Source organism: Salarias fasciatus, chromosome 11, assembly GCF_902148845.1.
Source record: "Salarias fasciatus chromosome 11, fSalaFa1.1, whole genome shotgun sequence".
In the NCBI taxonomy this organism is placed as follows: domain Eukaryota; kingdom Metazoa; phylum Chordata; class Actinopteri; order Blenniiformes; family Blenniidae; genus Salarias; species Salarias fasciatus.
In genome coordinates, this window is record NC_043755.1 from 8,701,592 (window position 1) to 8,728,246 (window position 26,655).

General features: G+C 41.4%; 3 protein-coding genes across 5 annotated transcripts; 1 reads left to right on the top strand and 2 right to left on the bottom strand.

Moving 5' to 3' along the window:
- Positions 1-957: 957 nt before the first annotated feature.
- med18 (mediator of RNA polymerase II transcription, subunit 18 homolog (yeast)) lies at positions 958-3,676 on the bottom strand. Its single transcript, XM_030102840.1, has 3 exons — positions 3,273-3,676; positions 2,992-3,074; positions 958-1,626 (listed from the first exon to the last, which is right to left on the bottom strand). The coding sequence occupies exons 2-3, from the start codon at positions 3,062-3,064 to the stop codon at positions 1,070-1,072; spliced, it is 630 nt and encodes a 209-aa protein (XP_029958700.1). The 5' UTR covers positions 3,065-3,074; positions 3,273-3,676; the 3' UTR covers positions 958-1,069.
- A 1,893-nt stretch (positions 3,677-5,569) lies between these two features.
- LOC115397138 (uncharacterized) lies at positions 5,570-24,610 on the bottom strand. 3 transcript variants are annotated; one of them, XR_003932437.1, is made up of 8 exons: positions 24,499-24,610; positions 23,893-23,898; positions 23,497-23,802; positions 23,111-23,386; positions 22,767-22,973; positions 22,581-22,694; positions 22,419-22,456; positions 5,570-6,062 (listed from the first exon to the last, which is right to left on the bottom strand). XR_003932437.1 is itself a non-coding variant. In XM_030103337.1 (7 exons), exons 1-7 carry the CDS (start codon positions 23,963-23,965, stop codon positions 5,957-5,959), a joined length of 1,023 nt encoding a protein of 340 aa, XP_029959197.1. In that variant the 5' UTR covers positions 23,966-24,155; the 3' UTR covers positions 5,570-5,956. The 3 variants fall into 3 exon arrangements, 2 of the variants coding, with proteins under 2 accessions (XP_029959197.1, XP_029959196.1); XM_030103337.1 differs by lacking the exon at positions 24,499-24,610 and having other exon boundaries at positions 22,581-22,597; positions 23,893-24,155; XM_030103336.1 differs by lacking the exon at positions 24,499-24,610 and having other exon boundaries at positions 23,893-24,154.
- Positions 7,386-20,397, top strand: LOC115397139 (merozoite surface protein CMZ-8-like). The gene is made up of 5 exons (XM_030103338.1): positions 7,386-7,424; positions 7,509-7,570; positions 7,673-7,903; positions 7,984-8,121; positions 19,833-20,397. Exons 1-5 carry the CDS (start codon positions 7,408-7,410, stop codon positions 19,838-19,840), a joined length of 456 nt encoding a protein of 151 aa, XP_029959198.1. The 5' UTR covers positions 7,386-7,407; the 3' UTR covers positions 19,841-20,397.
- Positions 24,611-26,655: the final 2,045 nt, after the last annotated feature.

A 26,655-nucleotide genomic window follows, 5' to 3' on the forward strand; every position in this document is an offset into this window, starting at 1 on the left:
CAGTAGAAATGAGAGGGGAAGAGAAGGAAAATCAATGCTTTTGTTGAAGGGAAGAAAGAAAGGCTTTCACAGGTCTATGTATCATTAAGCAATTGAGAAAGCTAATTAGAGTGGGGGGAAAGATGTGCAGATCTCACAGCTAATTATTGCCATGGCAACCACAGCCCCTGTACATGATGTGAGGTAGCATCCAGTTTGCTTCGGTCCAGACAGCTACAAAAAGAGAAAGAGAGACCCCTAGTGGCATGAAGTGGAAGTAACTATGAAAAGTTATCTGGTGGCTGAAAAATGGGATTAAATTAATGAAACAAGTCTTGAACATATTGAGGTTGTAGATAAAAAAGGCTATTATGCAAATATTAATCCAGCTAATGAATTATTGACAAACTAAAACAATTTGTTTCATCCATGTCGGCTTTGTTTTGGGTTAAGACATTACAGCATGCTTGCAATCATTAGCAAAAGTTAAAAAGACTGAATAAAAACTCCTGTTTCCACAAACAGAGGTAAACCCAGTGGACACACAAGTGCATCTCAAAATATGAGAATATCATCAAAAATTTAAAGGGCTGCATGGTGCTACAGTGAGAAAATTCCCAGTTAAGAGTCCATGACAGAATGCATTTGCACTGAGAGGGAAAAGAAACCTGTCCTGGATTCAACCTGCTTTCTCAAGCAGTCACCTGGGATCAGATCCAGTGCCCTGTGATCCTTAGTTGGACGAAGATGAAAGGACAGACGAAGAGGCATTGCTCAGTAAGTTATGTCCACATTCATATGGACTCAAATTTAAAATGCATGAAACATTTTGAGATATTTTGACTTTATGTATGACATAATATCACATAGCTGTTTGAATGGCATGATGAAGGAAAAACTTCTTGTGATAAACCTGTAAAAAAAGATATTTTCCAAACTTCACTTCACACAACTTTATTAAGACGTTGATTAAAACATGACTAACAATAAAAGTTCGACTGTATTTTATTTTCTGTAAAAATTGTAGAAAAAAAAAACAAAAAAACTGGTTGAGTTGTGAAAGGCGGTCAGAGGGGATTTGAACCCCGAGTTAATGTCTTTGCTTGCTTGGGTCAATCTTCTCCAGGTGCACCAGAGGCTTGAGCTGCTCGGCGAAGCTGCGCATGTCCTCAGACACCGTGTCCTGGCCGGCGGGGGCCAGAACGCTCAGTTCCACCAGGTACGACAACGACAGACGCTCCGTGTTCTCGGTGTTCCCCGGCACGAGGATGCGAGACAGCTTGCTGACCACAATTTTCATCGAACCTTTCCGGAATATGTGTCCGTTGGTCACAAACTCGTGGTCCATGCGGAAGCCCATCTCGTTGAGGAACTCCGGGAGGCTGTGGGAGGCAGCCACATCCACGCAGTTGCGCACCAGGGCGTGGCGGCTCTTGTCCCCCACTTCAGGCTGACCGAGGTACCGCAGGTGCCACGGAGCAGTGGGGTGGGAGAGCGAGCGGCGCGCACGCAGGATGAACGGGTTCCCTTGTTGCCCCTTCAGAAGGTAAACCAGTTCATGATCCGTAAAGGTTTCTGGTTCCATGTTGTCGCATAAACCTCGGAGGCGATGCAAGAGGCTTTCCAGAGCCTGGTCCAACACACTGCCTGAACAAATATAGAGAAAAGCAGGAAACGTGTCAGCACATAAATTATATCCAGTCAGTATGGAGTAACCAAGGGCTGAGTTGCATGCAGTATGCCCTGAGGATTTTTTTTCCTGAAATTGTAAACACTAAAATGACCCAAAGTAAATTGAATATCTTTGAGAATGAGGAAAAGTTTAAATTTTTAACAGCTTTTAATGTCAACAAAAAAACTAATAAAACAACAAAAAAAGCCCCCAAACAAAAGTGAGATTCATCAAGGCTGCAATTCCCAATACTGCACAAAATGCTTTTAAGATACAATGTTCTGCTTTTATTTGTCATATTCTTGGTTTTTACAGTGATCTGCAATATGTAATTTCATACACAGCAACAGGTGACAAGAGACTAACTGCATAATCAGAAATAGACATGTGGGACGGTAGTGCCCTCATGAATAAATAAAATAAATTGTGTGGCTGCACAGTGACGAAACAGCGGTGTAGCTGTTGGAAATGGGGATGACACGTTCACCTTGTTTTTAAAAAGTGGCTGAAAATGGAATCTCTTTTTTTTTTATTTGATCTATAATAACTGGTTCGGCTCAGAGGAAGTTGTTGCACACATTGAAAATGTGGACATAAAGACTTTTATGTGCATGTACCAGAAATTCCCATTACTATTTCTGAAACACTTCTTTTCACACCATCTGCTTTTTTCCTAATTGTGATGTCTTTTTTTTCGCATTTGAAGTTTGCACAGCAAGTCTGATTTTAACCTATGTGGAAGTGGCTTTTGACAGTCAGTGAATTTCATACAGACTGGACACAGAACAAATTCAGAGCTGCTTTCAGTCTTTATAAATGTGAATAATGTGTAGGAGGTGAATTTCCAGCTGTGAAACCATAAGAGAAATGTCTTAAGTTGTAAGCTCAAAAATCAGTCAACCATGGTCAGAAACAGCAACAAGTCTCCAGTTGTGCAGGTTCAATTCTATAATAACATTTCTGATCCATTGTTTTCTGCTTTTCCTTGGAAAAACTGAAAATAATTTTACACATATAGTCATCTTCTTTATACATTTACAGCACCACAGATGCATCTGTAGGAGTCATGTCTATGCTTCATTTTCAAGCCATGAGCTAAAATTACCAATAATGGAATGAAAAATTAAAGAAAAATTAAAATTCCCATGATGCATCTGGAATAAAAGCCTCAGTCCTGCATCAATATCAGTGGATGATCACTTACTTACACACTTACTCACATGATGTGCAGTATAAATAATAATAATAATGATAATGTCATTCATTGCCCATCCCTACATGTTATCTATTCATTGCTTCATGCGTAATCTTTTCTTTGGGGGATTTTCAGATAGTTTTACCTTGCAGCAGATACTCCATCATGTTGATGGTGCCTCCTGTAACAGGCATCACGGTGACAGGAGGAGCCTCCATTTTTTTGAACCTGAAAAGGGCAAAAACAAAATAATAATGTAATGTAAATCGATCAGGCGTCATCACTAAGCAGTATTTAGTTATTTAGAAATGCGATGTCATTACTGCTTGTGTCTACCTTGTCTGTCCCCCCATGTTGCAATATATCGAGCTAGACTCGCTGATCAGTGTAGTTCCGCTCAGTCACAGTAATATTCTGCATGATTACCTGAAGAAGCCGAAACAGCCAGATGTTTGTGTCCGTCTCCTCGTCTCTTCCTCTGCTCTTCCTCCTGCTAGCAGCTAACTAAGTTAGCAGCAGCGAGTTCACCAAGTTAAACATCGCCCATTCGCGGAAATGTTGTTGGAGCTATTGGGCCAAGAGTTGAACGCCGTTGACAAACAAAAGAAGAAGGCAAATATCTGGACGTAAAGCGAGCGGATACAAATGAAATCGCTGTAAGTTTTGATGAATGTTTGAAATACCCTTGTGCTCAGAATGAAAGCGCTCTTCTTCTCTTTGTTCTGCAGCGACTGTGAAGCTCAATACTGGCTCAATACTGCCACCTGCTGGAGGACAGTTCCTAGTGCAAGTCATTCATGACAAGTCATTAGACTGGATAGAGAGATAGCAAGAGAGGTATAGAACATTATTGCTCTTCAACATGTTCAGAGTCACGGTCCTTTTACACCATCAATACTAAATTACACCTGGTTGGTGTTAATATTAGTAAAAGATAAAGTGAAAGCTTAAATGATGACTGGCTGGGCATTGCAGGTTCAAACCACTTTTAAAGCAGAGGGGTGATTTGGGCTATTTCTAGTATACAGTTCTATAAAACTATCATACGCAGGAGTTGTTAGAAAGTAATAACAAGTACAGTAGATGAATGAATGAATTTATAAATGCAGGAAAAGGTTGTCTTTCTCCTCATACACAGGCCATATGCATCTTTCATTCCCTCTCTGCATGTTGTTGATATCGTTCTGATCCAGTACGTCTGATTCACGTAGATGGGTTGTTATCAGGTTTCTGCAGAGATGTATGAAATCCCAGTCATCAGATGTTGGTGTGTTTTATGTGTAGAACATGTGCGTCTTTAGATCCAGGACTGTGAATCTCTGCAATTGAACTGTAAACAAAGGTTGTCAAAGACTTAAAATAATTTACTAGAATACACCACTATAGTCTTTTTTAAGGAATTCAACAAAAAATAAATCACAATTACAGAAAATAAGATTTTTTGCCAGGTAAAACTACTGGTCAGTGTATTTCATATTATTTTTTGTTGCTCTGGTGTTGAGGCTACATGAACTCCAGATTGATTGTTATGACTGGCTGACATGGACAAGATTTTTAACCAGTTTTGTCACACAAAACACAACTCGCAAGCAACATTTTATTATGCTGTTGTAACAATTATCTCCAACTTTTAGGCTAAATTTAGCATCGAAAATAACCTTTTTAAATTGTATTTGACACCTTCATATGATTGATTGATTGATTGATTTTATTTGTTTCATTCTTTTTTAAAAGAAAGAAATGAAAAGGAACAGAAAGAAGTGAGACTTATGATGTCTGCCCCTATCAACATAAAATAAAAGACAATTTGTCAAGATTTGTTAACATATCACAAAAAAAGCAAAATTCAATACAACCATTTCACTTAATCAAAATACAAATACGACCATTTCACAAATAATTGCAGATCAAATACAACCATTTCCCAAGTGTAAATACAAAAAAAAAAACCTTAATGAAATATTTTCAAAAGAAACAATCATTCTAAGTTTGACCATTCTTTAAAACAGAGTCGTACCCTCCCAATAACTGTGCTTTTAAACATTTCTTGAAGATGTGAATGGACTGAGACCTCTTAATTTCACTGTCAAGTTTATTCCATAAATTGATTCCTTTTGTTGTGATGCATCTTTCTTTCAATTTGGTTCTTGATTCCGGTCGTTTGAAAACTTCAGTGCCTCTTAATCTATACTGACTGTCTCGCTTTGCAAATCTATTCTGTAAATTAAATGGTAATTTTTTCCGGTGAGCTTTATACATTGTTTTAAGAAGGTTGAGTTCTACCAATTCTTTAATTTTTAAGGATTTCAATTTTATAAATATTGGGTTAGTGTGGTCTCTGTAACCACTTCCATTCACCACACGAATCGCTCGTTTCTGTAAAAGGAAGAGTGGTTCAATGTAGGTCTTACAAGCATTTCCCCAGACTTCAACACAGTAGGTCAGATATGGTATAATCAATGAATTGTACAACAGAAACAAAGAATTATTGTGAAGTGACTCTTTCAGTTTGTACAGAACAGCAATGGTTTGAGAAATCTTAGTTTTAACGTACTCTATATGGGATTTCCATGTTAGTTGTTCATCCAGCAATACACCTAAAAACTTAATTTCATTTGTTCTCTCGATCTCTATACCTTCCACTGTCAGTGTTGTGTCAACGTCTTTCCTTCTGTAACTGAAAATCATATATTTGGTCTTACTGATGTTCAAAGATAGTTTGTTCGCGTTGAACCATTTTATAACATTCTGAAACTCTTTTTCTACAATTTCTAATACTTCATTTGGAAAGCGACTGGTTGACTAAACCAGTTAAATATAGGAATTAGTAATCCAAAACTGGACTCATATGAGTCAATACCTTTACAGAGTATTTCATGAGGTTTACTGATAGCAGTCCTAGTTTCATTATAAATATCTCTGGACCATTATATTAAATATCTGAATTGCTTCTCCATCACATAAAGAAACAAGCTGAACAAAGAATATCACTCGCCAAATGTGTTTCCCACCATGTCAGGGACATTGTGTGATCGTGAGTAATTACAGAGTAACAATATAACTTCAGCATTAGAAAAAAAAAGAGTTTGAGAGTTTTTGTCCTCAGACATTTATTTCACTATAAATACAATCATATTCAGAGATATTATGATGAGTTTCTTTGTTCTGTGTCCTGATGAGAATCGTCGAGTAGACCACTGAATCCTCTTCTTCCGCCTGAGAGAGAATATAGAATATACTTTCTGTCAAAATGGTATGACGTCATATAAATTTAATCATCAAAAAAAAATACCTGAAAAATAAAAGTCCCGCCCCCAGCACCCCCCGCCCGCCCCCGCCCCCGCCCCCGCCATTCTTCCGGAATGAGGTCATGTCTGAGTAAAAGGCGGGAAATTTAAAAAAGGGGTTCTGTCTTTCCATAGGCGTAAGAGTGAGTCAAGATTTGCATTTGCTATATTGTAGATGTGTACTGGCTGCTCTGTAGTCTGCATGAATGTGTTGAACTTCCATCCAGAGAGCAGGGTTCTCTTTGAGTGGGAGTTCAGGGAGGTAAGAATCGCGGGCTTTTTTTTTTTTTTTGGAGGGAAAGTTTCATATGTCAGGCTGAGGGATGATGATGAGAACCAGATGTAGTAATGTAAATATCACGTGTCAGTGTCAGCAGAAAAAGAGCGGGAAATTTAGTAAAACACAAGGTTGCCATTGTATGTTGCGGGCTGAGGGATGATGATGAGAACCAGATGTAGTAATGTAAATATCACGTGTCAGTGTCAGCAGAAAAAGAGCGGGAAAGTTAGCCTGTCACAAGGTTGCCATTGTATGTTGCGGGCTGAGGGATGATGATGAGAACCAGATGTAGTAATGTAAATATCACGTGTCAGTGTCAGCAGAAAAAGAGCGGGAAATTTAGTAAAACACAAGGTTGCCATTGTATGTTGCGGGCTGAGGGATGATGATGAGAACCAGATGTAGTAATGTAAATATCACGTGTCAGTGTCAGCAGAAAAAGAGCGGGAAATTTAGTAAAACACAAGGTTGCCATTGTATGTTTGCTGAGTGGGAGATAATGACAACCAGATGTGGTAATGTTTATATTACCTCCTGACTTATGGAGAGTCCGTGGATGCAATGTCACATGAGTGTAACGTGATTAATAGTAAGACAGATTCCATGAGGGGACTGGCGCCCTTGGGGTGGACCCCTGGGGGCTCCATCCATCCATCCCTTTGCAGAGAGACAAATATGGTCTGTCAGTGTTGCTGGGTGAAGCCTGATGAGTACCATATGTAGTAAAAATATGAATTTGGTGTGTGTGTGTGAGTGTGTGTGTGTGTGTGTGTGTGTGTGTGTGTGTGTGTGGGGACCGTGGGGGTACATCCCGCACCCCCCTCCCTTCTTTCCCCGCCAAGCGTGCCTATATATTTCTGGGGGTTTGAACCTGAGCACCACATTGTTGGAGCTTGGGGTATCAGAGTCTTGGGTTGTGGAGCTTCAGACTGCTGCATCTTCGTCCAGCAGGGAACCACATCCGACCTCCAAGGAAGACTGACTTCTCTACATCATGGGGAGCACCTGCATGTATGTATTATTTTCTACTGGAAGCTTATATTTTTGTAATATTAGAATAATGGGGTTGGAATAATTATTTTCTGGGCATTATAGATCAGGGGTAACACTGGGAGACAGTGAGGGTCTGACAGTGGAAAGATCGCCTTCAAATCAGGGTGAGTTGACGTTTCCTTTGTCTCTTATAATATTTTAAAATAACTGTCTTTACAGTCTGTTTGAAATCAATATATCTTGTCATTTTTTCTGTCCATTTTTAGACCAACTCATCATTGACCTCACCACCCCACCAGCCTCCCCCACCCCTACGAGGTCTTCGCCCGCATTCGGCTCTCTCTGGACTCCAGCTGCCCCTCCACCATCACCGAGTACTGGGCCATCTCATGCATTCAGCTCTCTTTGGACTCCAGCTGCCCCTCCACCATCACCGAGTACTGGGCCATCTCATGCATTCAGCTCTCTTTGGACTCCACACACTGTTGGCGCTGATCGTAAGTATGTTTTTTTTTCAGCAGTCAGTGAATTGCGTGGATATGGTTCGACTGATTAACACCAATTTTACGTGTTCCAGGAATTGCGGTTGTTCCACCATCAAGATTGAACGATCCTGAAAGAGAGGAAGAGGCTTCAGGAGTTGCATCTGGGGTTGACCGCGAAGAGGAAGGAGGACAGCAAGCCTCTGCAGAAGACCGGAGCGAAGATGTGCGCGGTGAGAGGAATGAGGAAGATGATGATGTGAGAAATTATTTCCTCAATCAAGAGAATGACTATGAAGATATGACAGGGCACACCACCCGCAGCCTTACAATCCCCCGCCTTGAAGACGCTGAATCAGATTTCTTCAACCATGTAGTGCCGGTGATTGAACAAGCGTTTGAGACATTCATAAATGATTCATTCCTGTTAAAGGAACGCATGCTCGTACAGATATACCAACGTCTTAGACAAAATCTCAATCGTGCTCAAACACGTGGGCTGGGTGTCAGTGCTATCAGCCGTGCTATCACCCGCGGGCAGAGATCCCCGCTACCGAGACTGGCCCCACTTCTCTAAATCACCATTTGCTGAAATCAATAACTGAAGCTTTTAAAAATATTGGAAAAAACAATGGATCAATCAGAAAGTGACAATCTCTTAGAAATCCCTCAACACCTCCTCCGCACGATCTCCGAGTTGAATGGTGAAACAGTAATTGAAAGTGTTAATCGTCCGTCTCATCCCGGCTCGCCAACACAGCACCCCCACCATCTGTCTCAAAGTAGTAGAGTTTTTCTCCCAAGCGAAGATGAGCTCGTGGAGCTTCTGGAGACCTACAGATATAGTGAGTCAGCAGGGGTAGATGACACCACGTCAGACAGTATATGGAGTCCTGCTGACAGCTCATGCTGCGATGCACTCACCTGCTTTGAGAGACAAGGAAATTCGCAAATGAGTGAAGCTTGGAGTCCTGCAGACTGGTTGTGCGTGGAATCAGCGTTGGCTACAGAGAGCGCTCTTCAACAAGGGAGAGGTGAAGAGATTGGGGACAGGGAAACTGAGGCACACGTTGATTCACTCTCTGGAGATGCTGCAGGCTGCAGTAATTGGTCAAACACAGGCACTGCAAGTAATGATAACATCAATGTCACTCAGCGAGAGCGCTTTAACAACCTCGAGATTCGCTGCATGCTCCGCTTTCCACCTCCATCTACAACTCCTAATTTTCACGATTTTTATGTGAATGTGACTAATGGAGTACATGGTCGAATTTCAGAAATTATCCAAAGACTTCAAGCAGAGCCAAACGATATCATTCAAGTGACTTTACGAGCCGATCGTCTGCAAGATGATGTTAGTGCAATTGTACGCTATGGGGTCGGTGAGCTCTCTGAATTCCAAGATCTTTTAGATAGATTAGTGCAGAGCAATATGTCCGTGTTCACTGATGGGTCCTTGGAGCTAACTGTTAACCTTGTTAGAGCACCACGCGGGAGTGGTAAAAGGAAAATAGAATCGTGCTTTGAGGCTGAAATTATCAGAAAAAAAGCTAAACATTTATATGTACTTTTGAATCCCGATCAGACATGCTTTGCTGTAAATTTAGCTTGGCTGAAAAACCCGGAGCTATCATATGTTGACGCTTTGGCAGTCGGGCGCGACATTCACATTAGGGCCGGTCTGACTCTTGATGACGACGTGACATTCAGCAATGTAGAGCAATTTGAACAGTTGCTGAATTGTAAAATTGTTATTTTTTATCGTGCGAATGATATTGAGAATAACCGGCTGAAAAACTTGGCTACATTTCAAACACAAACACCTTCGCGTCCAAAAACATATTATCTCCTCCTACACAATAACCACTATTATGGAATCAAGAACGTGAGAGCCTTTTTAGGCGTAAATTTTTTCTGCGAACATTGTCACACCGGCTATCATATGCGGTACAGACACTCATGTGCAAGGAGTTGTAATATCTGCAACACCGACTGCAAAGAAAGCTTAATTCAAAAAACTTACTGCGAGCGTTGTAATAGGTTCTGCATGAATATTCAGTGTTTCGAGAGCCATCGCGAGTTAAAATGGTATCCAGAGGCTAAAAAAGCAGTCTCCAATTGTGAAATGAATAAAAAATGCCCAAAATGTAAATTAGTCTACTACGTTTCGATTAAAAATCCTCAGCCTCACAGATGCATTGTTAAACGCTGTCCGATCTGTAAACACAGTAAAACCACTTTACCGTCATTGAGTGAAGAAAGAGCATCAGCTGTTGACTCGGGGAATCAAAACTCCAATTCTACTGCAGAAGCTGAAGAAACACATATTTGCTATATGCGGGTAAAAGAGCTGACGCCTGTGGAGAAGATTTATGAAAAGAAGCTGGTATTTTTTGATTTTGAGACCACTCAAACCACCGGTACTCATCTCCCTGTGCTTGTTGTAGCTCAATCGTCAGACGGTGAGGAATGGATCTGGGAAGGGTCTGACTGTGCTTTAATGTTTCTCATGCATTATCGAAAAAAACAATATCAAAACACAACATTTATATCGCATTATGGGAAGGGTTTTGACCACCACATTATTTTAAATGTATTTGTGAAACAGGGTATATCACCATTCGTTGTGGCTCAAGGGAGTAAAATAATTCTGATTGTGGATACTGACTTTCACCTTAAATTTATTGATTCATTTTCCTTCATACCCATTCCACTCAGGGATTTCCCTAAGGCATTAGGCTGTAAAACTAAGCTCAAAAAAGGTTACTTTCCACACAAATTTACAGATTTTTCGAAAGTCGGGTATAAGGGGAGATATCCTGCTCCTGCGATGTATGGGGTTGATGAAATGAATCCTACACAGCGAGAAAGTTTCTTTCATTGGTATGAGACAATAAAAGATCAGGAATTTGACTATGATCGTGAGTTAGTAGATTATTGTAAAAATGATGTTCAAATCCTAGCAGAGGGTGCAATGAAATTTCGTGACGAATTCATACAAACAACAAAGTGTGATCCGTTTGAGAACGTTACAATTGCTTCAGCCGCATTGACTGTTTTTCAAACCTTATTCTTACAACCTGAATCTGTCGCGATACCTTCTCCTGATAATTACCAATCATCATTCAAGGCTTTCTCACATGCTTCAATCCAGTGGTTGGAGTATGAGGCTTTCTCACGTGGAATTTCAATTCAACATGCATTGAATGGGGGAGAAGTTAAAATCGGACGCTATTTTGTGGACGGCCATGCGATGGTAAACGGCGAGACACATGTCTTTAGTTTTTTTGGATGCTTTTACCACGGCTGTAGATCCTGTTATAACCCGCACGATAAATCTCCCCTCACAGGTGATTGTTTTAGCGAGTTATACTCAGACACAATAAAAAGAACTGAGCGTTTAAAAACTGAATACAATGTTCGTTCAGTGGTGACAATGTGGGAACACGACTGGAAGTTCATTAAAAAAACAGACCCTGGTGTTAAATCTTTCTTGGAGAGGTTTCAAGAACCAATTCCTCTAGACCCTAGAGAAGCTTTATACGGAGGGCGGACCGTCGCTGTCCGGATGCGTCATGTGGCTGAGGGTGATGAGGTGATCAACTATTTTGATTTCACTTCACTTTATCCCTACATTATGTCGTGTCGATCATTTCCGCTTTCACATCCAAAAATAATCAGAAACAATTTTGATGCAGTTGAAAATTACTTTGGCTTGATCCATGCTAAAGTCTATCCACCGCGTAAACTGTTTTTCCCAGTACTTCCTACCAGAAACGATAAAGGGAAGCTTATTTTCACATTATGCCGTTTATGTGCTCTCACCAACAATCAAACTGCGGAATGCAAACATGACAAAGAAGAAAGATCATTACGTGGTGTATGGGTGACTGTTGAGCTAATGGAGGCACTGGAAAAAGGATACGTTCTGGGCGAAATGTATGAAGTGTGGCATTTTGAAGAAAAATCCAACAAACTCTTTAAAGACTACATTTACACCTTCCTTAAACAAAAACAGGAAGCCTCGGGTTATCCTCCGGGGGCTGATGACCCTGCAAGCCAACGTGCCTACATCGAGGAATACCAAGAGCACCAGGGTATTACACTTGACCCTCAGAAAATTGCCCATAACCCGGCTAAAAGACAAATTGCAAAACTGTTACTAAATTCACTATGGGGAAAGTTGGCACAAAGATCCAATCAGCTTACAACAACTCTGGTGAACAAATCCGAACGCTTTTTTGAATTCCTCTTTTCCAGCAAATATGTGATTTCACAGTTTCAGTTCATTAATGACAGTGTTGCAGTGGTCCAGTGGCGGTATACTTCTAACTGTATCACACCCCCTGGCGATGTGAATGTTTTTATTGCCGCCTTCACAACTGCTTATGCACGTCTTGAGTTGTATAAGCAGCTAGATTTACTCCAAGAAAGGGTTTTTTATTGCGATACCGATTCAATAGTGTTTGTCTCGAGACCTTGCGATCAGTATAACCCTCCAGTTGGAAATTATCTAGGAGATTTGACATCTGAATTAGACCCCGGCGACTCTATTAAATCATGGACTGCAGCGGGTCCGAAATCCTACGCCTATGTAACAGAGCGCGGTAAAGCGACTTTACGTGCTAAGGGGATTACACAGAATTATGAGAACTGTAAAAAATTCAACTTTGACAGTCTCACAGCCCTGGTAGAACCATATCTCAAAGACCGCGAGTCTCGTCGTGAAATTTCTGCACGTTACAATAAAATTACACGAAATCTGAAAACCTTTGAGCTCACTAATAAAGAGAGGGTGATCAATTTTGGCATTGACTGGGACAAGAGACGCCTTTTTCCTTCAGGAAAATCGTTACCGTTTGGCTATTAAAAACATCTCCCCCTGTGTTCTGTCTCAAAAGAACTGCATAGATTTATGATGGGATGACCTGAGGCTTCTCTATACAGTTCTTTTGAGAAAGTATTATTATCCCATATAATGCTTAGTAAGCACTGTATTTTCTCATGTATTTTGTATCTTGCATCATATATTTTGTATCCGATGTATTATGAAATATCTGTATGGTTTATTCACATGAATGTTGTAACACCTGTATTGTTTATCCACATGTATTTTGTATATCAATAAATCATATTTCTTCTTCTTCTTTATTCACACCCCGTCATTTTTCCTCCCACTAATTTGCACTGATAAATAAGCGAGCAGGATTACTTAAGTATTCAGTTCATCAAAAGACTGAACGTTGATCATGGCTGAAGAGGTGTATTTTGACCCACGTTTCAAACTGCCCTTTACAGCTCTACTTGTAGGAGCAAGCGGGAGTGGTAAATCATTCTTTGTCAAACGGCTTCTTGAAAATATGGAACATACTTTGTCTAGACTCCCTGATCGAGTCATTTGGTCATATTCCTCCTATCAACCTATGTATGAGGAATTGGCAAAAAATGTAAAGATTACATTTATTGAAGGAATTCCTGATTCTTTGACGGATGAAAATATTTTTCCATCAAACCAGCATAATCTGTTGGTGATTGACGACTGTATGGATATCGGGGTGAATCATGATGAATTAATGAAGGCTTTTACCATGTATAGACACCATAGAAAATTATCAGTCATTTTTCTAGTTCAAAACTTATTTCAGCAGGGGAAGCACAGCCGAACGATTAGCTTGAACACAAATTACATCATTCTCTTCAAATCTCCACGTGATAAGTTACAGATAAGAATTTTGGCTCAGCAGATGTTCCCGGGGCAGAGAGAATATTTTCTGCAGAGTTTTAACGACGCCACAAAAGAGCCGTTTTCGTATTTAATCGTCGATCTGAGACCTGACTGTCCAGAACATTACCGGCTGAGAAGCGGGATACTACCTCACCAGTGGCCTGTAGTTTACCTGTATAAAAAGTGATTCGAAAATGTCTAAACGGATTAAAAGAAATCTACCTGTTTTTAAAGCCTTGCTTGCTCTGAAACCCTCAGAGAGAAGGATCTTTCTATGCCAGGGACCGGATGATCTCATACTGGCCCTCTGTGAAATAGCACTTAACGTGTTGAAAGGTAACGTCCCGTTGACCTCTGATCAATACAGCAAATTGAATAAACAGAAGAGGTATATCAAGCTTTTTGCTAACCGCAAAACAGGAGTGAAGCATAAGCGCAAGGTGCTGACTCAGACTGGCGGTTTTCTCCTCCCATTATTAGGGGCCGCTGTCCCATTCTTGACCAGTTTGCTTGCCGGACGGAGATAGGCAAAGATAGAGATATAGCCGCACACGACGCAGCCGCATCATGGCATCGTTTAATAAAATGTACATGATTTCGCCGCAACAACTGGAGAGTTTAACCAAGAAAAAAACAGGTACAGAAAACATCGCAGAGAAGGCACAGCATGAATTGGAAGAGAAAATGGAACAAGTTTTGGAGCAACCAGGGACCGCTTACAGCAAAAGCCTACACTATAATAATCTACTTGAAAAATATCTTTCCCTGCTCAAAAAAAGATCGAGTCAAGACTCTGAAATAGTTTTGAAGTTACCTACTGAGTCCGCTGAGAAAGGAGGTGGAAATGATGAAGGTCATGTAAGAGTTGAAGAGGAGGAAAATCCTCGTGATAGTATTGAAGATGATATTTTACAGAATATCGGAGCCCGCAATCGGAGGAATGCGACATTTATCCTTGAGAAGCTCCGCAATTCAGACCTTTTGAGATGGAACCGTTCAGGCGAGATCGTTGTCCAGGATAAGACTATTAAAGGATCGCACATTTTTGATTTAATGAAGACTCTGTCAAACAGACGCTTCCACGCCCGAACCATACCCCGCGGATGGGATGAATTCTTAAAAACTATTTCCAGGTTAAATATACCCTTAACCACGATTGCAAATACGCAGGCGCGTGAGCAATTGCGGCTAAGACCGCTCGAGCCCTCGAGCGAGCCGGATCCGCAAATACGTCGGAGTAAAAGAAAGCGGGGGAAAAAATCAACGTTGTCAACATCTCTTTTAGATATGGATTTCAGCACACCTACTTCTAAATTGTCAAGCAATGTAAAACAATTTTATTCCCCGACAGTGTCTGAATGGCGACTGTCTACCCCGATCCCTTCTGAATGGTTGGAATTCAGTCATTAAAAAAATGTATGCCACAACAGTGGTTTTTTTAATCAATAAAATGCTTTATTGAAATATATCTGAGGAAAAGTATTCATTTCGAACATTCATAACAGTCTTTAAATAGTTTTAAAGTACAGGCTTTCTGATTAGACGTTTTACCCGTCTTCACATCCGACACACATTTAGCACATTTCTTAACAAACTTTGTCACGTAGACATCATTCTTTTTCAAATGATCAGAATACAGTCTCATTACTTCTTGAAAAGAAAGTCCTTTAAACCGCTGGCAGAGGAAAAATATCACATGGGCTCCACATGCGGCTGAATCATCATCTTGAACTTGCAGTTTGTTGTAGCGTATCTCCCTAGAATTAGCGGATAGGAAATTTATAAAAAATTCCGGATAAAATAAAAAGTCTGGTTCATGCCCGTAGCTGTCAAAGAAGTTTGATCTTCCTTCTTCGCCATCTTCAAAGATCATACCCACCCAATGTTCACCCTCACGGGTGTGATCGTGGGTGTTAACGACCAGATAGCATGGTCGTTTCTCGATCTTGGTCGGTAATAAATCGCTCGCAAAAACACCTCCAAACGACTCGCCCAAGATAGGTCTCAGAATAGATTCTATTTGCAGGTTGTTCATTTTACTCGTTTCAATAGTCAATTAGAACTTGTCTCTTTGAGTTTATTTCTATAACACCGTCGTAACACGCATAGACGATCAAGGTCATGGTCCGGGGCAAAGCGACTCGGAAGCGTAAATCCAGCCGGCAGGTACCGTGTTCTGACGGTGATAGAGCTTCGCTGTCTATTTCACCATCCTTTGTCAGATTGAAGAGAAACAAACTGTATCCGTTTTCAAAATTCTCGCGGTCTATACACAATGGAGAGTCTCTAATGTGTCTGTTATTTCCCAGATAAAGATTGTAAAACTCTCGAACAGTCTGATGTGTATCAAAACGCGGTTGGTAGGGCTTTGATGGGATAAAACGTGAATTTACACTTAAAGCTAGGTATTCAAGATCAGCGTGTTGGAACTTGAAAGGATTCAACTCTCTTGCCCCGACATAAGCCCGATGATCCACTAGCCCCACCACCAGGTACTTCGGAAGTCTGCCGAGGTATAAATTATCTTGCGAGCATACACGAGTCTGTGCCGGAATGCTATAATTTTTCACCACTACGCGGCTTATAGGGTAAATGGCATTTGATTTCATGAGAGCGGCAGAATGGCCTAGCATGACATCTGGTGAGACTTGAATCTTTTTCACAAAAAGGCTTGCCCCTAAAATATTTAACTTGAACTCGTCTCCTGCCGCAGACATCAGTGTAAAAGCACTTTTTGCTTTCACAAGTTTTAATCGCACATCGACATTGTTTAGCAAGAGTCTTTCGGAGAAAAAAATGTCTGTATGCAACGGGCCAATTAGTTCAAATGGGCGTGAACGATGTATAAAGCTTGCACGCTTAACTAACCCTTTGTTAGGGGCGTCGGGGGTCATGGCAATTGAATCAAGGTCGGCGCCAGTGTCTTTATACCAAAGTCCTCCAGAAAACTGGCTCTCCAGCGTTTCTTGTGAAAAATTAAGAAGCGTTTCAATCATGGCTCTGTAAGGATGAGTGGCAGAGGACGAGCTAATGAGCACGTCGTTCAGACTCACATCAACCTGAGAGAAGATAGTATTTAGTGGGTATTGGATTATTCCACAGGCGTCGCCATCAGCTAGATTCGTTCCATCTGCTTTGGTAATTTTCAGTCGAAGGTAGATCAGTGTTGAATTTAGGTCTAAATAAAAATTCCCGCTTCCAGGTATCAGGAAATCCAGCACTTCTTGATCCGCTATTGAATTGAGGGGAAAAATCTCAACATAATTGTTTTGTTCCACAGAAAGTTGAGTCATCGGTGGGGCAAAGAGGTCGAGCTCCGATTTGGTGCACTCGGTCGAGAGACGGTGTGTAAGAGACATGTTTAAAATATATCACCACGCCCCAGCTGACTTTTAACTTTTCTCTGTAATTTGCGCACGGTTTTACGCTTTTTTGTAGGTACGAGGTCCGATAATGCACGCACAGGTCTTTTTCCTTTTCTACGTGCTAATCGTGGCAGTCCTGATCCTTCCTGACTCTGAGTGTTTTGGTTAATTAAGCGGTTGGTTACGGTCCCGACGACGTCTGCTGCTATCCCCTTCGCAGCCGATTTCAAGTGCGGTTTAGCGATATTAACTCCTTGTTTAAGAAAGGGTAGGACAAATCTGAAGGCTCTGCTCAGCACTGATCCTAGGCCACGCCCATAGATGACTGGAGCTCCGACAAAGCCGCTCAATGAGCCTGCGCCAGCCTGGTTCACATAATAATTCACAAATCTTTGTGAATTCATTTTTTGACTTATTTTCTTTCTAATTCAGATGAAAGACTTTGATGCAGGTCTAAAGTGTAGCTTGCATATGGTCTTGCCGTAGGTGAATCGAATTGGAGTGTTCAAATCAGTTTTCAATTCAATCTGTATATCCTGTATCCGTTGTTTGTTCACCGATATGTAATGAGGGTGGCTGTAAGAAAGAATGACAACATCTCCGTATGATCCTTCTTTTTTAACGATTCTGAGAAGGGGGACGGCGTAGTCTCCAACATGCTGCGCTTCCACGATATTTGTGTAGACGTAAAAATTATACTGGCCTGCATTAATATCGCAGGGGTATTTACCCTTTGTTTTTCCACTCAGTCGAACCCATACACCTTCTTCGAAACCAAGTATGTAGCACAACCGTGGTGAAAATTTTATAGAATACCTCTCAGTCGCCAATATAGAAATCCTTTTGTTTATTGAACTGTAATAAACCACCAGATCAATTTTAGTAGTCTTTAACATAGCATTCAGCTCCCTCACTACAAGTTCGATAGAGTCATACGACCCCGTCACAATCTTAAGATAAAGCGGAGGCTGTTCCGGGTGGTGATGATCAATGATCTCGAAACCGTTTTCTGAAGTGTCAACATTATTCCATGTGTTGCAGTACATTATCTCAGCTAGCGCCACCTCATAAGATCCTTGTAATTCTATGGGTTGTGATAAAGTTATGGTGAAATTCGAACTGTTGTTGTCCGGAAAAATATCGTGACAGGCGTTGGAGGGGAGTGTCACATAAAAAGACTCGCCCATTATTTTGATTGCGTCTCTTTCCCCTTTTTCCTCTTCCCAAGCTCAACGACCTCTTTAGCAGGCAGCCACGAGTCAAACTGACGGGGCCATCCATGCCAGCGGACTAAAACCATTTTCTGACCATTTTTAATTTTCTTATCTAAAATTTTTTCTATACGGAAAAGAGTGTCCGACGTGATTCTGACTTTCTGCAGTTCAGGCTCATAAAATGCCCCATTCAAAATTTCTCCTCTTATATCTCTTAATTTATAGACCGGTGGTACTCTAGGGATACATTCATTCACGATAAAATATTCATCGGAGAATGATTGTTCATATGATTTATCGAATACGCCGCGGTATTTTGATATCCTCACAATGTCCCCCTCTTTGAATTTAAACACTGGGGGCTTGACGTTCAGCGGCATCGTCCCGTATAAATTTTCAAACACCTCAGCTGTCTTGGCCGGAGTTACTTCAGACGGTTTCATTTTTATGCTGGTGTGATAAGAGTCATTATAGCTATCCAGCAAATCCCTGAGTACGTCTATATACCGCCGGGTGTTTTTTGCCGTGAAATACCGCCACATTTTGGATTTCAAAGTTTTGTTAAACCGTTCTACTACGGAGGCTTTGAGTTCACTCCCGGTTGCAAAGTGTCGTATGTTGTGTTTCTTCATCAGCTTTTCAAAGACGCGGTTAAAAAATTCTTTTCCCGCATCAGTTTGAATTTTAGACGGTATACCGCTCTCGTCTAATATGGAAGCAAAAGCCGTTGCAACTTCAGTCGCCGTTTTGTTCTTCAACGGGCGTGCGTATGCTTTTTTTGAAAATATGTCTATTACGGTAAGCAGAAATTTAAACTTGTCATTGTCTTTAGACAGCGCAGTCATATCGCAAAGATCAGCCTGAAATTGATACAGGGGACGAGGTGCGAAAACACGGTTTCTAGCATACTTTTTTCGAGAGGGTTTGTGCAATGTGTAAGCGTCCTGCCCGGCCAGCCAATCCTCGACTTTGGCAATTGCGTGCTTTTTACCCGTCTGCTCTTCTACAGCCTTTTGAAGGCTCTCGGCTCCACCATATGATCCTGCTTTTCGAGGGTCATAATATATTCTCTTGAATACCTGGTCTGTCTTTCTTGAAGACATATCTGTTAGTGAACAGAAGAAGTCAGAGCGGTCTGATTTTTATGAGTTTGGAGTTTATTCATTGGTTACATGCTTACGTAATTCAGATTAAAAGAAGACATCAATTCTTATGTATGGCATTGACAATTAAAGCCTGTATTACATTCAGTACATGATTCACATCGATTATATCACCCTTTCTCAGTTTATAGGCTGTTACATCAACTACAAAGGCATACAAGGCATATAAATGACAAGTGTTGAAATGATCAATACAAACATCATGAATGATTCCACACATTGTTTGTTCAAAACCATCTGAGTTTGAGCCGTCATACACCAGTTTTTTCCAGTCCACTGAAAGCGTTGTCTCTCTCACAATTGCCATCGCACATTCAAAACTCCACAAATCTTCCGGATTGACATGGTCCTCTGCCTGGTATACTTTATCACAATTGACACGATAAGCAATTGCATGCTTCAAAACTGAAACGTCAACAATTTTGGGAGTCGGTTTAAAAAAATACCCGCCCATTTTTTCTTTGTTTCTTTTCACAGGTGATTAAGGCTTCCAGAAATCGTAGAAATCTTCCAACAAATCTTCCCTCTTCTTATCTCCCGCGATGTAAGCTGCAGTGATCTCTTCAACCTTTTCCAGAATGTGATCTTCTTCCCTCAGATCATAAAGGAAAGCGTCAGCTGCGCCTTCCACTCTAGCCTCCACGATATCCAACCCGATTTTCTCCAGGGTGTGCTTGAGAGCCGGAAGAAATTCCCAGGACAGCAAGTCCACTACTAACTCTTCAAAGTGAGCATAAAAATATCCGCGACCTGGAGGGTACAGACAGGCGTGTTGAATTTGACTCGGGTGATGTATTTGACAGCCATAGCAGTTTTTTTTCATATGGCGTACCACAACTGCTTTCACCGCTGTAGCCACACAAGCTTTTACAATATCCAGGAAATCCCCACTCGTTGACAATCGAGACTGTGGCAGAGGTGACCCAGGCATGCCGTTGAAGAGAGTGGGCCCGGTGTACACTCTAGCAGGCCGAGGCAGAGATGTCCCTGGCAGCGAGTTGAAGAGAGTGGGTGGAGTGTAGACTTTACCAGGGCGTGGGAGAGGTGTCCCCGGTGGGAGGGCGAAGAGAGTGGGCCCGGTGTAGACTCCAGCCGGAGGTGGGTCTTCAAAGCTCTTATACTCCTCGCCCCAGTATGAGCAGTACGGTGGAGGACCGCATGGTACATCCCCCGCAACGCCCGCCTTGTGGAGAGAGTCTGCAGAACACGTGCCACCATACGCCGAGCTTATGAATCCTTCAGCACGATCGTTCGGCATCTCCGCTTCTTCTTCTTCGGTTTTACACTCCGTGTAAGGGGGCGAATCAACCCCCCGACATCCTCGGAAAATCGGTTGATACACCCGAGTATCTCCTGAAGACTCTTGAGAAAGGTCCGGCAGCAGGCTGAGAAGTTCTTCATCGAGAAGATCTTGTCCAGGTGAGTCCGTTGCGTTGACTGAAAAATCTGACATGGTGCAGCGTATGAGTATAGCACTCCGACTATTTGCCCTTCAAGCGTTCAAGTATATATTTCACTCGTACAGGAAGCGGGCGGGGCATGGGGAGGGGCTAGGGCAGGTCAGAGAGAAGGGCTCTCTCTACTCCAACATATCAATCTGGTCTACAGAGCCACCCCAATTTTCAGCCTCCTCCCCGGGGCCTCCATCGCATTCGATACACGGATTGAGCATGATGCGCCGAGTGAAAGTTAGCTCTGAAATGCGATCACCAGACTGTCTTGTCAATCTCTTTTCCAACAGCATTTGTTTTTGCTTCCTTTCTTCCTCGTTGAAAAAACTCTTCATTTCTTGTAAGAGGTCGCGCAGCTGTGGGAAGTCTGTCACCTTGAATGCCAGCTGAATTGGGTAGTAGCGCTCTTTCTCCATCACCGTCTTTGGTCTTTCTTCAGGGTGGAAATCATGTCGAAATCGGACCAGTAACCAGATGTGAGATCTGGAACAGTCCACCATGAAAGTACCGGCTAGAGGACGAACTTTACGATCAGTCCATGTCGGTATACTTGCACGCATAGAGCTCAGTTGTACACGCCCATCGCTGTGAACACGTTCAATATAATCAATATATTCTTCAATAGCATCCTTCAGACCGTTAAATTCTTTAGGGTAGATTTTCAGATGATAGACCTCAGGCGTGGTTTCATAGCTGTATAGATCGACGTGTGGCGATACTCCACCACTCTTAAATTTGACTAACAACCCCCGGCCACCATCAAGACGCCACGTCTTTTTCATCAACAGATCTTTCTCCATGTTTTTTCCCTGCCGAGTAACGATTCCACTGCTATGATCACACTTATGTGAAACATTTTATATACGGTACAGTACAATGCACGCCCACTTTCCCCGTCTCACATCTGTTTCTCATATTACTACATCTGGTTCTCATCATCCCTCAGCCCGCAACATACAATGGCAACCTTGTGTTTTACTAAATTTCCCGCTCTTTTTCTGCTGACACTGACACGTGATATTTACATTACTACATCTGGTTCTCATCATCATCCCTCAGCCTGACATATGAAACTTTCCCGCTCTTTTTCTGCTGACACTGACACGTGATATTTACATTACTACATCTGGTTCTCATCATCATCCCTCAGCCTGACATATGAAACTTTCCCTCCAAAAAAAAAAAAAAAGCCCGCGATTCTTACCTCCCTGAACTCCCACTCAAAGAGAACCCTGCTCTCTGGATGGAAGTTCAACACATTCATGCAGACTACAGAGCAGCCAGTACACATCTACAATATAGCAAATGCAAATCTTGACTCACTCTTACGCCTATGGAAAGACAGAACCCCTTTTTTAAATTTCCCGCCTTTTACTCAGACATGACCTCATTCCGGAAGAATGGCGGGGGCGGGGGCAGGGGCGGGCGGGGGGTGCTGGGGGCGGGACTTTTATTTTTCAGGTATTTTTTTTTGATGATTAAATTTATATGACGTCATACCATTTTGACAGAAAGTATATTCTATATTCTCTCGCCTGCGGCGAAAAGTGCGTCATTTGAATATCCAAACAGAACAGCACACGATGGACTGACATCATTACCCAACACTTACGTTGTCATTCCCTCCACAGCGACAGCGATTTGAATATGCTACGACAAAAAGATACAGAAGCAACTTTCAAATTAAAGGGGAGAAGACCTCCAGCACAGAACAACAACTGAAGAGCCAAAATGAAAAACAGGAAGTTTCAGTTCGACAGAGAAATTTACCCACCCGCCCACAGTCTTGATCTGTAGAACAAGAAGGAAAGTGTGATGATCATGAGCCATGAAACGGTGAGAGGCACTATGTATCTGACTGGAGTCTGATGTTTTGGCTCTTCTCTACCTGAGGAAGAGTGATGACTTTATTCAGGATAAAAACTGCATTAGATGTGTGGAGATGTGGTAAAACACCCACCTGTTGTTGTGTTATATGCATTTACTGCAACATAACTGCTGGTTACTGTTGCGTTCTCATCAAACGTCTTTGTCGAACTGCAAAGTAAAGGCCCATCTGGCTTTACATGCGATGATATAGAAGTATTGATCACCGTGTCTGAAGCGATTTTCCAGGATTCCTCATCACATGTCAAGGCACAAGAGGATGAATCCTTTCTCTGGTGAGCTGCCAATAAGTGAAAAAAGATTTGTAAGGTAAAGTTTTGATAATGTGGGAGTACCCAAGAAACACAGAGTATACAAACTAAGCTCAGAAAAGAGCCTCAAACACAACCTGGACCCACAAGAGTGTTCGTCTCCTACCTCTCAATACACACAAGCAAACGGTGAGAAGCTTCTGGGCTCTGCGGCAGCCTCTCGTCCAGCAGGTATATCGACCAGCATGGGCTGTTTTCACATCTCTGATACGTATGCTCTTGTTGAAAGTCAAAGCATTTGATTCTGGTCCAAGTGAGGATTTATCACGAAGATTTTGTGCTTCAAAAGTCCATTTTGAGGGGATTATTTCACCCGGACATACTTGTTCAAAAGTCTTGCCTTCTACAACATGAACTGTTGTGTTAGTTTCCTCCCAAATGTCTGAGGAAAACAGAAAGAGGGTTAAAAAAATGTGCATGGCAAAACAAATACAGCAAGATAATTTAATGGAACTTATTAGAACAACATGCAACAGTCAAAATATCCCATACCTTCCGTCACTCTGAAAACTGTGGATTTTTTGCATTCGGTTCGGTCACAGCTTTCACACCAGTATGATCCTTGATCGAGCTCAGTGAAATTGCTAATGACCAGGGAGCGATCACCCTTAACTTTTCCTCTTTTATGGCTGAGAGAGTAACGCCGTTTTCGATTCTTATCTTGAAAAAATATTTTTATTTGGTCGTTTTGGTCGCTCTTCTTGAAAAACCATTTGAAAGAGTCTGAGAGGCTCTTCACAGGTCGACATGGAATCACCGCCTCACATCCCAGTAAGAAACGAAGAGGAACTGCAGAGGCTAAACAAAATTTCTCTGTTATTCACACAAAGTTCCAATGAAAGTGAAAAAAAAAACATTAACAAAATTGTTATGATATAACTTACTTACAGTTTCCTGAGATGATGGGTGAATTCCAAATAATTAGAAGGTAAATAGAAATAAAACCGTTATGCATGAACATTCTCGCAGCTCGCGTCTCTACAAACAATGACAAAACGAAATACTGAAATTTGTAGAGTTACTACTCATCGAAACCAAACAACAGACACTGAGAGACACAAACAGTATACATCGAGCAAGCAGCAAATAGGAAGTGGTTCAACAGCCCATGCAGAGGAAATTCAAGCAGGTCTCCCACCCACACAGTTTTTTTTTTTTTTTTTAAACGATTGACCTTCATTTTGCTTTTTACTTTAGGACTGGTATTGATTTATGGAAAATGCTACGTCAGCAACTTCATTTCCTGAAAAAAATGTACAAATGAACTATAATTTATGCAGATATTACAAGATTATTATTCAAATATTTGAGCAAACTACAAATTACCCGTATAATCATTTGACGGTTGAAAGTTCAACTTGAGTTCATTAGATGCAGGCTGATGAATTAAAGTTTAAGACGAAGCAGATCCGTGAAACAAACACAATCTTTGGAAAGTGCAATAATGGAAAAGCTGACTTGTCCTTCTCAATATGAATGAGACATGAGTCAAACCTTCACAGAAATGCAGACGTTCACCAGAGCCTGTCTTTTAGTCCACTTGTGCTTATAGTGCTGAGCAAAAGTTTCAAGGTGCTTCAGATGCTCTGACATTCAGTAATCCCACCGTACTATAGAGGGTAATGGGAAGACGGAGTGTAGCAGCAGATGGTGCGGCCCCCATTCGGCTTCTGTTTTAGGTTTGTAAGCTTAACGTCTGCAAAGTGTGTGAGGTGTTAGAAAAGCTATAAGAACGGAAGTGAACATACAGAATGCTTTTCACAGTAGGACTGAGCTTCCTGAAAAGATGCAACGCCTGCTTTACATACTGTTTGTGTCTCTCTCAGATTGCTCTGAGGAATTTCTCTATGTATATTTACATGTATATATAAGTTTTTCCAGGGGCAGCTGTTTCTGACACCACCCCTCCAGCTGCTGTATTCTGATTTATCTTATCTCTACATCCATGTTACTTTCTCAGCTCAGGGTCACAGGGTGCACTCTGGACAGGTTAACCAGTCCATCACAGGGCAAACACAAGCAGACAATCCAAAATACTCACATCATTGGCCTCAAATGCATGTTTTTGAAAACATTTAATATATTTTAGTATTTGAAAAAAAAATTTTTTTAATCACTTTAGAGTGCTCCCCCAACTTCAGCTCTTAGAACTTGGATTTCCTAGAAACACCCCTGCATTTTCCCCACTTTTGAATTCCATGACACATACAGGCCAACCAGGGGCGGACTGGGGGGTAAAAGTGGCCCGGGAGACATGGACAGACCGGCCCACTTCATGCGTGGTGTGGCAACCAACCAGGTTCTTTTTTTCTCGCTGAAAAAAGAAGCAATTTGGACCATAATCGTATAATAATATTTAACCTTAAGCTTTAAGTAGCTTACTGTAAAATAATTGCAGGTATATTATGATTTTATAGCATGTTGATACAATAGAATTTAGCTTACCTGTTTGCCAGTCTGTTAATGACACCACATGTCTATACCATGAGTAAAGCACTGGAGGGCAACTTAATTACAACAATAAGTTCATTTCACAAAGTTTGTTTTATTTAAAAATAGATGGACAATATAGATGTAAATATTATTTCTCTATATATTATAGATAAATAAACTACACAGCAAGCAACTATACAAACAGCTTTATACAATCATGTGATAACTTATCCTTTATATAAAATAAAAACTATACAGCAGCTTTACAAACTATATACAATCATGTGATAGCTTATACTTTATATAAAATAACAACTGTGCAGCTACTATACAAACAACTATACACCTTAACCTTTGTCAGTCACTTGTGTTAAACTGGCCCAGTTTACATGGGTGTTTTTTTCAATCGGATTGTAAACAATCATATTAAACGGAGTGTATTCATGAAGTGATCCACGATGAATTCTCGTTTACAAAGACCCTTGGTGAAGCGGATTATACAGCGTCCTGTGACATGCGCACAAAGTCTCACGAGGAACTTGCAGGTCTTTAGCTCCGCAGCAGCAGTCCTCAGCGCCGAGCAGAGTGTTTTTATCTGCTGATATCTGCTCAAATAATGTCCCAAAAGTCCATGATGCGCTGCTGAAGGAGCTGCTGCTCCTCTGGCTGCAGCACCGCCGCGCCGAGCGGCACGTCTCGGTGTGTAAGGGTGGCCGTTTGTGCCATACATTGCCTGGTACAAAACGCCGTTCAGAACGGCGCTTTTAACGCCGAGCGCCGCCAGGCGCTTTTATTTTGAAACGCCTTCTGGCGTCTCAAACGCCGAGCGCCGCCAGGCGCTTTTAAAGCGCCACCAGGCGCTTTAAAACTGAGTGAGGAACTTTTTTCCATATATGTTTTCTTGTCCACATGACGTTTGATATATTAAATGTATTAAAATATATTTTTTCCTTTCTAATAAATTTTTCAAAACTGAAATGTTTAAAAACAAAAAAATAAATACTTTTGATCAGGGGTGAGCTTAATGAGGAGACTTACAGGGTTATAGGGTGGAAAATGTTCAAAAACTTACTTATCTGACATGTTTTCAGAGCAGCTAAAGTTTGCGAATAGTCAGAACAGGACAAAAGGATTGTAAATGTTCCCACAGGGAATTTTTTACCTTTGAAAAAGTTAGATCACATTTTCAAAATGTATGTAGAATCAAATTCCTTCACC

Bases quoted from the DNA above. Each gene is read 5' to 3' on its own strand.
- med18 (XM_030102840.1), bottom strand. From the start codon at position 3,064: ATGGAGGCTCCTCCTGTCACCGTGATGCCTGTTACAGGAGGCACCATC. The intron at 1,627-2,991 runs GTAAAACTATCT...ATATTTGTTCAG, and splicing joins GATGGAGTATCTGCTGCAAG to GCAGTGTGTTGGACCAGGCT.
- LOC115397139 (XM_030103338.1), top strand. The intron at 7,571-7,672 runs GTGAGTTGACGT...GTCCATTTTTAG, and splicing joins AAGATCGCCTTCAAATCAGG to ACCAACTCATCATTGACCTC. The intron at 7,904-7,983 runs GTAAGTATGTTT...TACGTGTTCCAG, and splicing joins ACACACTGTTGGCGCTGATC to GAATTGCGGTTGTTCCACCA.
- LOC115397138 (XM_030103336.1), bottom strand. From the start codon at position 23,965: ATGTTCATGCATAACGGTTTTATTTCTATTTACCTTCTAATTATTTGG. The intron at 23,387-23,496 runs GTATGGGATATT...TGTTTTCCTCAG, and splicing joins AGTTTTCAGAGTGACGGAAG to ACATTTGGGAGGAAACTAAC. The intron at 22,974-23,110 runs GTAGGAGACGAA...ACTTATTGGCAG, and splicing joins TTGCTTGTGTGTATTGAGAG to CTCACCAGAGAAAGGATTCA.